Source organism: Procambarus clarkii, chromosome 39 (genome assembly GCF_040958095.1).
Source record: "Procambarus clarkii isolate CNS0578487 chromosome 39, FALCON_Pclarkii_2.0, whole genome shotgun sequence".
NCBI lineage: Eukaryota > Metazoa > Arthropoda > Malacostraca > Decapoda > Cambaridae > Procambarus > Procambarus clarkii.
The window spans coordinates 203,028-218,402 of NC_091188.1; the positions used below are offsets into that span (position 1 = coordinate 203,028).

Sequence of the window (15,375 nt, forward strand, 5' to 3'; positions counted from 1 at the left end):
GTAAAACGGTGTTCATTCATAAACAGCAGGGGGGGGGGGGCTTGTTTAACGAGGATTTGGCCTTTGTTTATAAGGGCAGGCTAGAGTCTTAGTGGATCCTTTACCCATCCTGTGAGTCGTAGTGGACGCCATATCCATCCTGTGAGTCGTAGTGGAAAATGTTATAAGAGGCACATAATGGGCTCAGGAACTGTACCCTAATGTTAGTTTACTTAAACAAGTTTGAACAGTGATAAACTAGTTAGTTATGCTGTACATGAACAGTTTACTCAGGTTTGGTTAGTTTAGGTTAATTAACAGGCAGGTTACACAGGTTCTGGCGTAACATCTGTTAATTCTGATCACACTTCATTTATTACGCTAGATTGACGTATAATCTTTGGGAAAACATAAACATACGAACATAGCTAGTTTTTTAACATTATTTTCTCCAGCATTGTTGTAAACTTTTAGAACTGTTAAGATTTGAGCGTAGCCGCCACGCTGCCAGGCCTCCACCCCCAGGAAGCAGCCCGTGACAGCTGACTAACACCTAGGTACCTATTTTACTACTAGGTAACAGGGGGCATAGGGTGAAAGAAACTTTGCCCATTGTTTCTCGCCGGCGCCCGGGATCGAACCCGGGACCACAGGATCACACGTCTAGCGTGCTGTCCGCTCGGCCGACCAGCTCCCATACATGGGTATGCGATGGGTAGTCTGCACTGGCAAGTGTGTGGATGGATTACGAGGATATCCTCAAGAACATTGAGTTGATAAGTAATTAGAGAGGTGCAGGTGCCTGATACAACAGGAGTGAAGGTCCACCCAGCACGCAGGAATATCATGAGAGAAAGCCTCACCTAGTTCCTCTCAACACTAATACTACCTCACAAATATTTACTCTCCACTAGTTGACTTAAAACATTAATAACTTGGTTTAAATAATTAGTTTTTGTGTTTAATTTTAGTTTATTGGTGAGCAATTATTGTAATATTATGGTTGTGGTGTACTGACATGACAGGTCAATTGTCAGGTAGAATGTAATCACTATAAGTCGGTGGGTCTGTGTCTTGTTGTCCAGAGTGTAAAATAACAGGACACCGTTGGGTAGTCCTGGGTGTAACAGGACACCATTGGGTAGTCCAGGGTGTAACAGGACACCATTGGGTAGTCCTGGGTGTAACAGGACACACGTTGGGTAGTCCTGGGTGTAACAGGACACACGTTGGGTAGTCCTGGGTGTAACAGGACACACGTTGGGTAGTCCTGGGTGTAACAGGACACCGTTGGGTAGTCCTGGGTGTAACAGGACACCGTTGGGTAGTCCTGGGTGTAACAGGACACCGTGGGGTAGTCCTGGGTGTAACAGGACACACGTTGGGTAGTCCTGGGAGTAACAGGACACACGTTGGGTAGTCCTGGGAGTAACAGGACACACGTTGGGTAGTCCTGGGTGTAACAGGACACACGTTGGGTAGTCCTGGGTGTAACAGGACACACGTTGGGTAGTCCTGGGTGTAACAGGACACACGTTGGGTAGTCCTGGGTGTAACAGGACACACGTTGGGTAGTCCTGGGTGTAACAGGACACACGTTGGGTAGTCCTGGGTGTAACAGGACACCGTTGGGTAGTCCTGGGTGTAACAGGACACCGTTGGGTAGTCCTGGGTGTAACAGGACACCGTTGGGTAGTCCTGGGTGTAACAGGACACACGTTGGGTAGTCCTGGGAGTAACAGGACACACGTTGGGTAGTCCTGGGTGTAACAGGACACACGTTGGGTAGTCCTGGGTGTAACAGGACACACGTTGGGTAGTCCTGGGTGTAACAGGACACCGTTGGGTAGTCCTGGGTGTAACAGGACACCGTTGGGTAGTCCTGGGTGTAACAGGACACCGTTGGGTAGTCCTGGGTGTAACAGGACACACGTTGGGTAGTCCTGGGTGTAACAGGACACACGTTGGGTAGTCCTGGGAGTAACAGGACACACGTTGGGTAGTCCTGGGTGTAACAGGACACCGTGGGGTAGTCCTGGGAGTAACAGGACACCGTGGGGTAGTCCTGGGAGTAACAGGACACACGTTGGGTAGTCCTGGGTGTAACAGGACACACGTTGGGTAGTCCTGGGTGTAACAGGACACACGTTGGGTAGTCCTGGGTGTAACAGGACACACGTTGGGTAGTCCTGGGTGTAACAGGACACACGTTGGGTAGTCCTGGGTGTAACAGGACACACGTTGGGTAGTCCTGGGTGTAACAGGACACCGTGGGGTAGTCCTGGGTGTAACAGGACACCGTTGGGTAGTCCTGGGTGTAACAGGACACCGTTGGGTAGTCCTGGGAGTAACAGGACACGTTGGGTAGTCCTGGGTGTAACATGAGATATTTACTGCCTCAAGACTTGATCCAAACACTAATATGCCGCCCCGCCCTCCTCCTCCACACAGGCACCACCTTCCTGATAGTCCGCCTGACTCTGGCTCCGAGCCCTACTCCCCCCTCGACCACCCAAACCTCTCTCCACGTGAGTATACATCCCCCCACCTGAGTATACCTCTCTCCACCTGAGTATACCTCTTCCCACTCTTCCCAAACCTTAATATGTCAGCCCGTCCACCTAAGGTTTCACAGCGTCACGAAAACGGTTCATTTTGTGTCCTCTACTCACCCATCAGAGTAAGTATCAAGCAAGTAAACTCTCTCCTCACCCACCAGAGTAAGTATCAAGCAAGTAAACTCTCTCCTCACCCACCAGAGTAAGTATCAAGCAAGTAAACTCTCTCCTCACCCACCAGAGTAAGTATCAAGCAAGTAAACTCTCTCCTCACCCACCAGAGTAAGTATCAAGCAAGTAAACTCTCTCCTGACCTGAACATGCCTCTCCAAAAAGGCAGTAAACTGCCAACAAAGGTGAATATCGCCGTGGCCAAGCGAGCAGTGTTCCGGTAACATACACAAGAGGAGAGGCCAGTAGAGCCCAGCCTCGCCGGCCCACTGCTCACTCTTTATAAATATTTTTCCTCATTACTCCCGTGGCCTTTGTGGTAATTATTTTCTCCTCCCACGCCACCTTTCCCTTGAGTCTCTCCCTCCCTCCTTTCCCTTCCTATCTCTTTCTCCTTTCCTTTCTCCCTCTCTTCCTCCCACTCTCCCTCCTTCCCCTTCCTACCTCTCTCTCTCTCTCTCTCTCTCCATCTCTTCCTTTCTCCCCCCCCCCAATCTCTCCCTCCCTCCTTCCTTCCCTCCCTCCCTCCCTTAGTATTTCCGAGGGCACCTTGTGAATACGGTGGAGGAGTTGATATGCTGTGCACGAGGTCTGGCTAGAGAGACAACCCTCGCCTCCAACACTTCTCCTCTTCTTCAACTCTACTTACTCAATGGGCAGCTTTTTGAACGTATATTTAGCACTCGAAATATAATGGGGCACATATGTTGATATATATTTTAGATCCTAATTGTTTTTTGGAGGAGGGAGGGGGGCGTTACTAAATATAGCTGTTATTCCAACACTGTGGAGACTATTTCTGTCAAGTGGTGATTGTGTGTTCTCGTGGCTTACAGACCAGAAGGTTGGTGGTATTGTCGACCTGTACAGCAGCGCCCCTGGCGGCAATATGATGGCCTTCTCCTCGTACCCCGTGTTACAGGCTACGCAGGCCCTCCCCAACCCCACCTCACACAACCCCATGCATGGCAACAACAGCCTGGGATATCAGCAGCCAATAATGCTGGGAGGGTCTCATCTGAGCGGGTCGTCAGTGCCTGCCGCAGGACTGGGGTCTACGTCTACGGCAGTCTACGGCGGGCCGCAGAGTGTAGTGAGCCAGGGGCCTGCTTCTGGCGGCGCTGCTAATGCTGCAGCCTCTCCTGCCGCACCTCCAGGGGCGGCGGCGGTGGCTGCGGCTAAGAAGAGAAAGATGAATGATTCTGGCGGTATGGGTCCCATGGTTAACATTAAGCAAGAGCCAGGTGAGGATACACACTCAAGCATAAACCTTCAAATGTTGACATTATGCCACACACACTATGAGAGATGTTTATGCCACACACACTATGAGAGATGTTAAACACGACGACGAGGTGTCACTGAATTACTTACCTGAGGGCCAGTAACACTAATGTTCTCGACGATGACAGGAAGCCAGCGACTTGTCGAAGAAGGTTCTCCCCCCCCCCCATTTGCCTTGATCTTTTCCAGTTGGAATTTAATATTTAAGTTTTTTGGCATTTATGTCTTCGACAGGTATGAGGTTCCATGGGTTTATAGCCATGTGGGTGAAGCAGCATCTGGTGTTCCCAGACCAACATTGTGGGTGTTGAACCTGAACCCGTTGGTCCTTGGTGGTGTTACACCTGACCTGAACACCTTGTCGTCTCCATCAACAACCTCCAAATTGTTCAGTATTTTAAGTCTTGTATATGAATCCAGCCAGCTATATATATGAATGTGCAGAACTTAGTTATCCATATCCACTTTAGATCATCTTCAAGCGTGGCTCCTTGAGGGCAAGCTAGCAGTGGAGAGGACGGGGGACGGTTAACAATTGGGGGACTGCCCCTCCCCCCCCCCCCCCCAATTGTTAACAACCAGTGGAGAGTTTAGTGTAATATGTATAGAGGACGATGGTTAGTCTCCTCTACCCAAGAACTGGAGCTCATTCTCCTGAACCCCAAGAGCTGGAGCTCAACCCACACAAACACTCGTGTCACATTCCTAATTGAACACAATCTTAGAATCCTTCGGTTTAAATATATTTGTTTCCAATTTCCGTAACGTCATTCACCAACATGCAGGTAACTCGTATACCTGGATATTTACGCCGTGATAAGTGTATAATTAATTATACTCTCGGCTTCCCTCACCGATACCTGCTCATCAACTTCCACCTCACGATAAATGATTCACAGTTCTGGCTTAACCATGTCTTCCAACTCTAAGACTGTTTTGATACCTAAATCGTCCATAATGCTTCAGTATTTGTCCTGGCCCCTTGGGCGAGCTCGGACCCTCGCTATATTTAGCGACTCTTGACACTCGCAGATATTTGTAATAAGAATTTGTGGTGCGTGTAGCTGAGCTATGATGAATGCTCGCCTGCCTCTCTCATTATGTGCCCAGGTTACACCGCCTCGACACCGGTTACCAATCACCTGCTACACTACCTTGACACCATTTGCTAGTCGCCGATATTACACCGCCTTGGCACCTGTTACGTCACATTAATAGATTGGTTTGGCAACACTGTAGAGATTTGAAAGGTTGCTCCCTGGTAACACTGCAGGCATTTGGAAGTAATTATCAAAAGAAGGCACCAAACTGGGAAGGCTATTATCAGAGATTTGGAAGGTTGATCGGGAAACACTATGGGTTCTGTCGTGCATTAAGTAACCCAGAAATATTTTGTAAGATGCACTGGAGCGCCAGTACGTTGAGTTGATCAGCCGTCAGGGGCCTGAAGGCTCAGTGAACAGCGCTCGGGATTCGTAGTCCTAAGGGTCCGGGTTTGATCCCCGGTGGAGGCGGAAAGTAATGGGCAGAGTTTCTTTCACCCTGATGCTCCTGTTCACCCAGCAGTAAATCTGAGTTGTACAGATGCTACGGGTTGCTTCCTGAAGATGTGTGTACGTGAAAATTAGGATTAAGGACTTGCCCAAAACGCTATGCGTGCTAGTAGCTGCACACGAATATAAGAATTCTTGTATATATAAAATACATAAAAAATAAAATACAAATATGATGGCCATCCCATCATGCGCTGGTCGCCGTAGCTCAGGGCGTGCTGCACCCTACCCTGGGTCCGTATTAATTACCCAAAGTCTAATTACCCAAAGCTTCCTACCATTATGTAACTAATGAAGAAATATCATATATTTACTCACTATAATGTTGGTGCTGAATGTAGAACATGAAAAAAACACATTTTTTTCTCTGAAACAATATAATTTTATAACTAAATTAGATGAAAGTAAGTGACGCCATGGGAAGTCGACGATCCAAGCGACATTGTTGTGGCTTTGGATAATTAGATGGACCCAATTTCGTTATATAGTGATATTATTTCAGAGTAAAAACGTTTTTTTTTTCATGTTCTACATTCAGCACCATTATTATAGGGAGTAAATTTATCATATGTTTTCGTTACTTACATAAGCTCTATACTTACATACTATACTTATAACTATATACTTAAGTATATTATAACTATATACTTATATATATATACTTATAACTATACTTATATATATATACTTATAACTATACTTATAAGCTCTATACTTATACATAAGCTCTTATACTTACTAGCTCTATCTATTAACCCAACAAACTTTGTAAAATCTCTTTATGTATGTACCTTACCTAAATAAAGATTTATTTATTATTTATTTATAATGCTAGGAAGCTTTGGGTAACTTTTGGTTATTAGACGGACCACTGCAAACCAGGCATGACAGGCCAGATCTCACTGGAACTTTTAAAATACTGAACAACTTGGAGGATGTTGATCCAGACAATTTCTTCAGGTCAGATGTAACACAAACAATGAGCAAAGGGTTCAGGCTCAACAAACTACAATGTTGGTCTGAGAATAGGGAGATGCTGCTTCACCCACAGGGCTATAAAAAAGGGTCTTGGTAGTACAGTCGGGTTCATTCTCGACACACAATTGAAAATTTAGGCTTCGAGTCCCGGGCGGGACAGAAATAGTAGGGCGCATTTCCTATCACCCAATGTTCCTGTTCACCTAGCAGTAAGTAGGTACCCAGGAGTTCGTCAACTTCTTGTGGGGTTGCATGCTGGGGGAGGGTCAGTAATTCAAGCTTTGGATGACCTTTATATAAGCCTATAATGTACGAATACACTCTGGCTTCCTGTCCCCCGACACAATGAATTATTATTATTATTATATTTATTATTATTATTATTATTATTATTATTATTATTATTATTATTAAACCCATGGAACCACCTACCCGCCGAAGCCATAAATGCCAAAACTGTTAAATTTTAAAATTCAACTGAAACAGATCATCAAGGCAAATTTGACAAGCCACCACCTTCCTGTCCTCGTCGAGGTTAGTAGTATTAGTGGTCCTCAGGTAAATTCAGGTAATCCTTTATATCCTCCACAGACCAAGGTATAACATCCTCCAACCGTTCTCGCACTTGCTTACAGTCAATATTGGCTTATTTAATAAGTGCATGTGTGACATACTAATTGATTGTGAATATTTTAGTTTACCTTGAAAAGCTTCATAGAAAACACCGACCTCACTTAACCTCCTTAGTAATTAAGATAAGCATCTTATTGCTTCTTGATTACAATTATTACTTAACCTATACCATTGATAGGTTAAGTAATAATTGTAAATAAGAAGCAATAAGATGCTTATCTTAACATACTAAGGAGGTTAGGTGAGGTCGGTGTTTTCTATGAAGCTTTTCAAGGTAAACTAAAATATTCACAATCAATTAGTATGTCACATATGCACTTATTAAATAAGCCAATATATACTAAAAGCAAGTGCTAGAACGGGTTGCATCCTCTACACCCTCCACAGACCAGGAAATAACATCATTCAATACCCCCAACAGACCAGGGAATAACGTCATTCAATACCCTCCACAGACCAGGGAATAACGTCATTCAATACCTTCCACAGACCAGGGAGTAACGTCATTCAATACCCTCCACAGACCAGGGAATAACATCCTTCAATACCCTCTACAGACCAGGGAATAACATCCTTCAATACCCTCTACAGACCAGGAAATAACGTCATTCAATACCTTCCACAGACCAGGGAGTAACGTCATTCAATACCCTCCACAGACCAGGGAATAACATCCTTCAATACCCTCTACAGACCAGGGAATAACATCCTTCAATACCCTCTACAGACCAGGAAATAACGTCCTTCAATACTCGCTACAGACCACAGAGTAACGTCCTTCCAAACCCTTCCATAAACTAGAGAGTAACATCCTATATACCCTCCCCAGACCAAGGAGTAACGAGCCATCTTGGACCTAACGTGGCAGTTACGTCGTACTCAGAAGAGGATGAGTACACCATGGATTCAACTGGTGGACCCTTCATGGATTCCTCCTACCAGTGCATCCGGTTCCACAACTTCCAGCAGCACTCCTGGGCTGCCCTCTGTGATTCTGCCTTGAAAGAGCTGTGAGTTACACATGCCTTCAGTAGCTACACCTACAATTCTGAAGTATATTAGAATATGATTAATTTTGGTTCACTAACAAATTGTTTTATATACAAACAGACCACTGCCAACTTTCCGTGTGGATGCTGATAAAGGCTTCAACTTCTCTAACCCAGATGAAGCTTTTGTCTGCCAGAAGAAAAATCACTTCCAGGTCACTGTTCATGTCCAGGTCAGTAACTTTCAGATTACTTCATGTCCAGGTCAGTTCCCTCCAGGGCCCTGTTAATGTTTGGGTCATCATCCATAAGAACAACAGAATAAATAAAACTACAGAAGACCATTTGGCCTGTACAAGGCAGCTCATATTTATACCAAACCAAATTCAGCAAAAAAAAAAAGGTCCAGCTGGTACAGCCCAATGGAAGGCAATAGCTGAGGCCATGCTACAATGTCACCACAGGAAAAAGCCTGATTTAGAGAAATGAGTGGGCCCCATTCATGTAGGGGATTTTCTTTTAGCAATACCTATGTCTGCAAGAGAAACATATCTACATCCAGAGACCTTATACAGTGCGGTGGCCCTACACTCCGTACTGCAATTTGCATTAAGTGCAAGTGTATTGTATTTGCAACAAGTTGGAAGCCAACTAATATTTATCACACATGGGGAGGTAGTGTGTCCCAGACCACACAAGGGGGGGGGGTAGTGTGTCCCAGACCACACAAGGGGGGGGGGTAGTGTGTCCCAGACCACACAAGGGGGGGGGGGGATTGTGTGTCTCAGACCCACACATGCGAGGGTACTTTGTGAATCTATAACTTCTTAGATCCCAGTTTGTGTATCACATAACAATTGATTAATTTCTTTTGAATTCTTCAATAACATTAACTCCTCTAATGGTCCTTCAGCAACAAAATAATTTCTGCTTAAGGTTCATCATCATAACTGTTGCTCCATATTCTTTATCACAAAAACTTAATTGAATACTGTAGCAACAAAATAGATCCTATGTCAATTCTCCAATGACGGCAGCTTCTGCATCTCTTGACAGGCATCTGGTGAACCTGTGTTTGTGAAGAGTCCAGATGGCCTGCAAAAAGTGGACCGCTTCTATGTGCACTTTTTTGGTGTCAAAACAGAGTCTCCATCACAAATGATACGCGTGGAACAGAGCCAAAGTGACAGGAGTAAGAAGGCCTTCCACCCAGTACCGTAAGCATCTACAGTATTTTAAAAATTAAATAAATTAAAAAATTATATACATATAACTAAAAATTAGATTACAGTACATAGTGATACATAGAGTTCTTCCTTTTGAATGATTTCATGAATTAAGTTACAGTAATTTAAATTATGACTGCTAAGGATTCTTAATGAGAATGTGTACTATTTTTTTAAATATTTTTCAGTTGAACATCTTACTTCTTAAAAGTCCCTACAAAAATATTTCTTGTTTGTTCACTTTCTCAAAAATATACAGATAGTTTATTCATCCCTTCAAACCTCAGTTTTTTGTTTTTTTTTTACCAAAATAAACCTTTATGATAAGTGCCTCCACTGATCATGAGTATATTTTCCCCTCTGTACCTGCCCCTACTGCTCTGCCCACAGTGTTGACCTGAAGAATGACCAGATGAGCAAGATCACAGTGGGTCGTCTGCATTTCTCTGAAACCACAAGCAACAATATGCGTAAGAAGGGCAAGCCCAACCCGGATCAACGCTACTTCTATTTGGTGGTGGCTCTTAAAGCTCACTGTGGAGACAATGCCTACCCCATTGCTGCCCATGCCTCAGAAAAGATCATCGTCAGAGTGAGTGCTAGTAAAGCAGGACTTATCAACCTGGGTTATGAAAAGGGAATATTTGGGGGGATATGCATCAATTCCAAAAATGCTGCTTATTTGGAGTTTGAGCAAAATCAAATTATTAAAAAGCATGCCAAACTGCCTGAGGTATGTATAACCTAGTGCTTATAAGGGTATGTGAGTCCCAGGTTGAAAACCATTATAATAGGGAGATCTTCACATCTAAAGAAATGCATTTTATTTGGAATTTTTATGGGTCTATGCAAAGCATTTGGATTTAAATTAGTTTTGGGGTTCTGATTATGGCACATTTCTAGGAAATTAGTTTTTTAGAAAGAACTTCTGGAGAAGGAGGCTTCATCTTTGATGTGCTTCTTGAGGAGAAAGTTCTGATCTAGAACAGTTTCTATAAGATATTGATTTATGGCAAGCTTCTAGAGATAGAGGTTCTAAAAATTAAGGTTACCTTCTAGAAGAAGCAAGTTATGATTAAGTTTGGATTCCTAGAGAAAAAGGAATTGCCTATTGCTGCTTATCTGTGTTGTTTGAAGGTTATTTTTTGGGGTATTCCATGGTGTTATGTCCATGTTTACTATGAGGAAGGTAGTATAGTGGTCATTTATTCTGTCAGTGATTATACCAGAGGAAATAGTTCTCCCACTGTAAATATATTGTTGTGCATGTGTAGGGCTAGCTACTGCTTTGACAGGAGTATTGAAAGTACACTTTACAGCACAATCATTATTTAAATATACTACAAAGCTCTCTTCCTTACAGCAGACGTCTTTCAAGCTTGGGTCCTCTTGGAGGGACTCGCTGGGAAGCTTCATGAGGATGTGGCTTTGCTTGGTACCATCCTTGGTGTGGAGGCCTTGAAGTCTTCAGTTTCTGCCTTGGCAGCATTGTCCAAAATGTTCACCCCCTCTCCTTTTTTTGCCTAATCAGTCCTCTTTGCATGTCATGGGCCATGTTAGCACTTTCTGTGATTTGCTTGGTCCTTTCCCTTTTGTCCACCATTCTCTAGATTCGCTTGGCCCCTTTCCCTTTTGTCCACCTCTCCTTTCTTGCCTCTTCTTTCCAGAGGATGCCATATCCCAAAGTCTGCAGTGGTTTTTTTCTGTCGGCCTATTGATCATTTGTTGTGTTCTCGAGGTTCTGTCCCTATTCAGAGGTAGACTGGTAGGGTTGGAACCTCACCTGCTGTTGGTCAAGGTAGGTCTTTGGGAGAGTCAGATTCCCAGATCATTACACTTACTGCTGCAAGTTCTTTTTTGTTAGACATTACAACTATATGTCGTGGAAGGATGGTTCTACTCATGGTATGCTGAATCTTTTGTGGTTTGCCCCATTAATGATGCCAAAGGGAGGCATCTGGCTGATTTTACCAGCTCCTGGTCTCATTATTCATGGGCATTTTGGGTTGTCTCCCATGGCCTGCAGTAGAGTTGGTTGGTCTCTTCCCCTTTCTTGGGGTCGGGGCTTTCAGATCATGTTTCTTCCCTGCCTTTGAGTCTGGTCATTGTGGGGTGGTTGGCCTCAGGCATGGTCAAAGTTAACCTCATCCCTTCGGTGAGTGTCCTTGTTGTTCCTGGTCCATAAGTGGGACTCTGAGAACCTTGTAAGAGTGTTGCAGTTGATGAGTCAGGTCAGGTCTTTCTCAATATTCTTAATATTGTTTGCATTGTAATATATAGAATGTTAGCATAAAGAATCATCGTTCCCTTCCTTAGTCACTCTATTAAAAAAAAATTATCTTAATATTTTTTAAATTAACTGTTCTTCATAAATAATGCAGCCAATATATTTTTTCAGGCATCAAATCCAGGTCAGTTTGAAAGTGATGTCGAGTACACATTCCAGCGAGGAACATACCCTGAATCTATATACCACATGGGCCGTGTGGGTATTAATACAGACCGACCTGATGAGGCACTTGTAATTCATGGCAACCTCAAGATCACCGGACAATTACTTCAGCCTTCAGATAAACGTGCCAAGAAGGATGTGGCCGAGGTAAATGCTGTTGCAGTTGATGAGTCCCAATAACGTATCTGAAGAAGTAGTTCTCCATCTTCTAGTGTGTGGTTTGGTTAAATGTTGGTGTCTGTGCCACTTTCTGGTTGAAGCCCCTTGTAGCTCCCAGAAGCAATATACTGTAGTGAGATGGTTCCCATCTACTAGGTCGCATCAGCCACCCTCCTGTTTAGATAGTACTTATAATAACTATGTGGACCACCATACATATATTGATGCAATAGAAAATAGAGTTTGGTAATATTGAATTTGAACAAACCAGAAAAGATTTTGTAATTATGTTGCTAATAAAACCTAACCTAACCATCCTAGGCCTAATATAATGCATATACAGTATAGTACCTAGTGTACTATACATAGTGGTACTTTTGTTTACGATCCTAATCCATTCCCAGACACACGTTGTACACCAAAAATTTGTAAACCAAAACAAATATTCCCATAAGAAATAATATTAATTTAATTAATCCGTTCCACATCCCAAAAATATTAACTTAACACTTTAGTGCGCGCGGCACTCCCTGGAAAAAAAAGCGGGTTGTGCGCGCGGCGTTCTGTGCGCTCAAGCGTGAGCACAAAAAAGTTTATCATCTTTTCACGCTCCTAACATCAATTCTCGAGCTACGTTTTTCATTTTGGTATCAATGCGTTGGCAATAAAATTCTCTACAGGATCATATGCATAAAATGTCACCCAAGCATTTGCTATCCCACCACGAAGTAAATAAACACGAAGATGACTCGCCGTGACACCCAAACAGGAAGTAAATGTTCATATTCTTTCGTTTGTTGCCAGCCTCATAGTCATCCTACAGCGCTTATTTTGATATCACTGAACTCGCAATAAAATTCCCCACCCAGACATATGCCTATCAATGTCTAATTATGTTCCGCAAGAGTGTGGGAACTGGGCGAAGCGTTAGCCGTGATTTCAGCAGCGACGACACTGTTGTGATGCAGCGCTTTAAAAGTTTATACTTATTTCACTGTCATGACATTATTTCTTGAGCTACGTATTTCATTTTTATAGGAATGTGTTTGCAATAGAAAGTTCTATAAGAACGTGGGTAGAATTGGCCAACAGAGCGTCAAATAAATTTGCGGCGAATAAAATCTTACGCGAATCTTACGCGTGTTTGTACCCGTGAGCGTAAAAAGTTTTTACTTTGCTCATGTTTTTTCAAGTTTATACTTGATTCACTCCGTTTTTTTTGTTTGTATAGTGTTCGGAATAAAATTCTCTACACAGACATATGCATATAAATGTTGAATCATGATCGCGGCCAACACAAGAGTGTGTGGAGTGCGCGATTACCCTCGTTGTGACACCAATTCAATAGTCTCTCCTCTAAGTTACAATACATTGCTGTTTTCTCAAATAGGCACAGTGCCTATTAGAGAAAACAAAAATTTAATGGCAAACATATTCATACAAACCCCAAGTCGATCGAGTAGTAAATACCCAATATAAAACACGGTCCGTAAATTTACGTCGTGATCCGACAAGCGGTTAGGGAAACCGCCCGTAAGTCCAAGTCGAAAATCCAGGAAAGTGTTAAAAAACCAGCATGGAATGTAATGAAATGCCATTTTCTGGGTGAGACCCGGAGGCTTCCCAGAGCTATCCAGGCTGATATGAATGTATTAGACCCTGACATCAGTCAAAGTGAATGGAGTTCTTAGGCCTACCGGGGACCATGAACCATAACCTGGCCCTCTCAGAGAGGCATGAGGAGCAATGGCCTATAGGATTCCCCATGTGGTTGGAAGCATTCTATGTCTGCCATCGACTGGGTCTGCCACCCAGAAAGTTAGGCCCCCAAAACAAACCCTATCTGGTTAAAATATTGTTACTGAAAGTCGAACTGTTGGACAGGACTGCCCCAAACAAAAACAAACGAGCATGACGTCACAACCGCCACCACAGTCTACACAGCTTCCCTCTCCCCAGGAGGGGGAGGGGGAGCTCCAGACCCCCGCACCAGCTATCTGAGGCTGGATATCAAAACCCATGAAAGCTGCTGACTGGAGGGAGGGAGGGTTGCCGAGGAGGTTCCGGGTCTCACCCAGAAAATGGTGTTTCATTACATTCAACACTGGTTTTCTGGGGGGAGCCCCTTCGGCTCCCCGAAGCTAAATAGGTAAATACCGAACTCATTGGGATTTCCAGGGCTCAAAGGGTAAATGAAGCAGTACATCCAAGCACCAGGCCACTATGCTGGACCTAAAAGTAAGCTGACACAGCCCGGGCTACATGGTTGTGAAGGCACCAACCTCTGAACACCATAAATGTTAAAAATACAAGTTACCAGTGTGCTCCTCCAACCAGTGTTGCTCACGACCCAGGCCAAAACAGAGGGGCCACAAGACTCCTGACTCACCCTAGGCAAGGGCCTCTAAGGCCCTTGCCTCCAAATGTACTCACTAGAAAGAAGACGAGAGAGATATCAAATAATATACACCTGGAAGATACTGGAGGGCCAAGTACCAAATCTACACATTAAAATAACAACGTACTGGAGTGAACGACATGGAAGAAAATGTAGAATAGAACCAGTGAAGAGCAGAGGTGCCATAGGCACAATCAGAGAACACAGTATAAACATCAGAGGTCCGCGGTTGTTCAACGTCCTCCCAGCAAGCATAAGAAATATTGCCGGAACAACCGTGGACATTTTCAAGAGGAAACTAGATTTATTCCTCCAAGGAGTGCCGGACCAACCGGGCTGTGGTGGGTATGTGGGCCTGCGGGCCACTCCAAGCAACAGCCTGGTGGACCAAACTCTCACAAGTCGAGCCTGGCCTCGGGCCGGGCTTGGGGAGTAGAAGAACTCCCAGAACCCCATCAACCAGGTATCAACCTGGTAAGGAAATCTGTCAGTGCAAGGGCAGTGCTAGGAAGCACCTAGGGAAGAGAGACCTGAGCACATGCAGCTCCAAACACACTACAGTGTACACAGAAGGCAAAGTCCCAAAAGCACTTAGCTGAAAAACAGTGGAGCCTTGCACAGCAGAGTAGCAACCCTACTTGACCTTACTGCAGTCAAGTGCACATCAGAGTAAGAACGACTCTGGTGTAGAACAACAGTATCTCATTCAACAGAGTAAGAACTGATGGGGTAAGAACTACATCATTGTAAGAACAAGCAGACAAGCAAATACTAGTTTTGAGAGATTTAATTGTTTGTTTGCATCATTTGGGAGGTCATTAGGCAGGTTGCTAGTCTTTGATCTACTTTGAATCCAGCTGTTGTCTGTTTTGGTTCGCTGACTTTCTGGTTGCCTTTCCCAGTGAGGTTACGGATTGTCATCTTCTCCCAGCGCCTCTTTAAGGGAGGCCAGGTTCTGGCTCTGGTCCCTGGTATCCCTAAGAACTCCATGGCTG

At 44.1% G+C, this 15,375-nt stretch overlaps 1 protein-coding gene across 5 annotated transcripts in view; it reads left to right on the plus strand.

Annotated features, from left to right (window-relative positions):
- LOC123760383 (myelin regulatory factor-like protein) overlaps nucleotides 1–15,375 on the plus strand; it is an 86,332-nt gene that overhangs the window by 50,112 nt on the left and 20,845 nt on the right. For all 5 annotated transcript variants that reach the window (XM_045746050.2, XM_069338239.1, XM_069338238.1 and 2 more), the window contains 7 exons: nucleotides 2,431–2,507; nucleotides 3,545–3,952; nucleotides 7,986–8,166; nucleotides 8,267–8,378; nucleotides 9,202–9,362; nucleotides 9,762–9,963; nucleotides 11,770–11,970. In XM_045746050.2, the coding sequence (XP_045602006.1) occupies nucleotides 2,431–2,507; nucleotides 3,545–3,952; nucleotides 7,986–8,166; nucleotides 8,267–8,378; nucleotides 9,202–9,362; nucleotides 9,762–9,963; nucleotides 11,770–11,970 (1,342 nt within the window). The remainder of the gene's footprint in view (nucleotides 1–2,430; nucleotides 2,508–3,544; nucleotides 3,953–7,985; nucleotides 8,167–8,266; nucleotides 8,379–9,201; nucleotides 9,363–9,761; nucleotides 9,964–11,769; nucleotides 11,971–15,375) is intronic.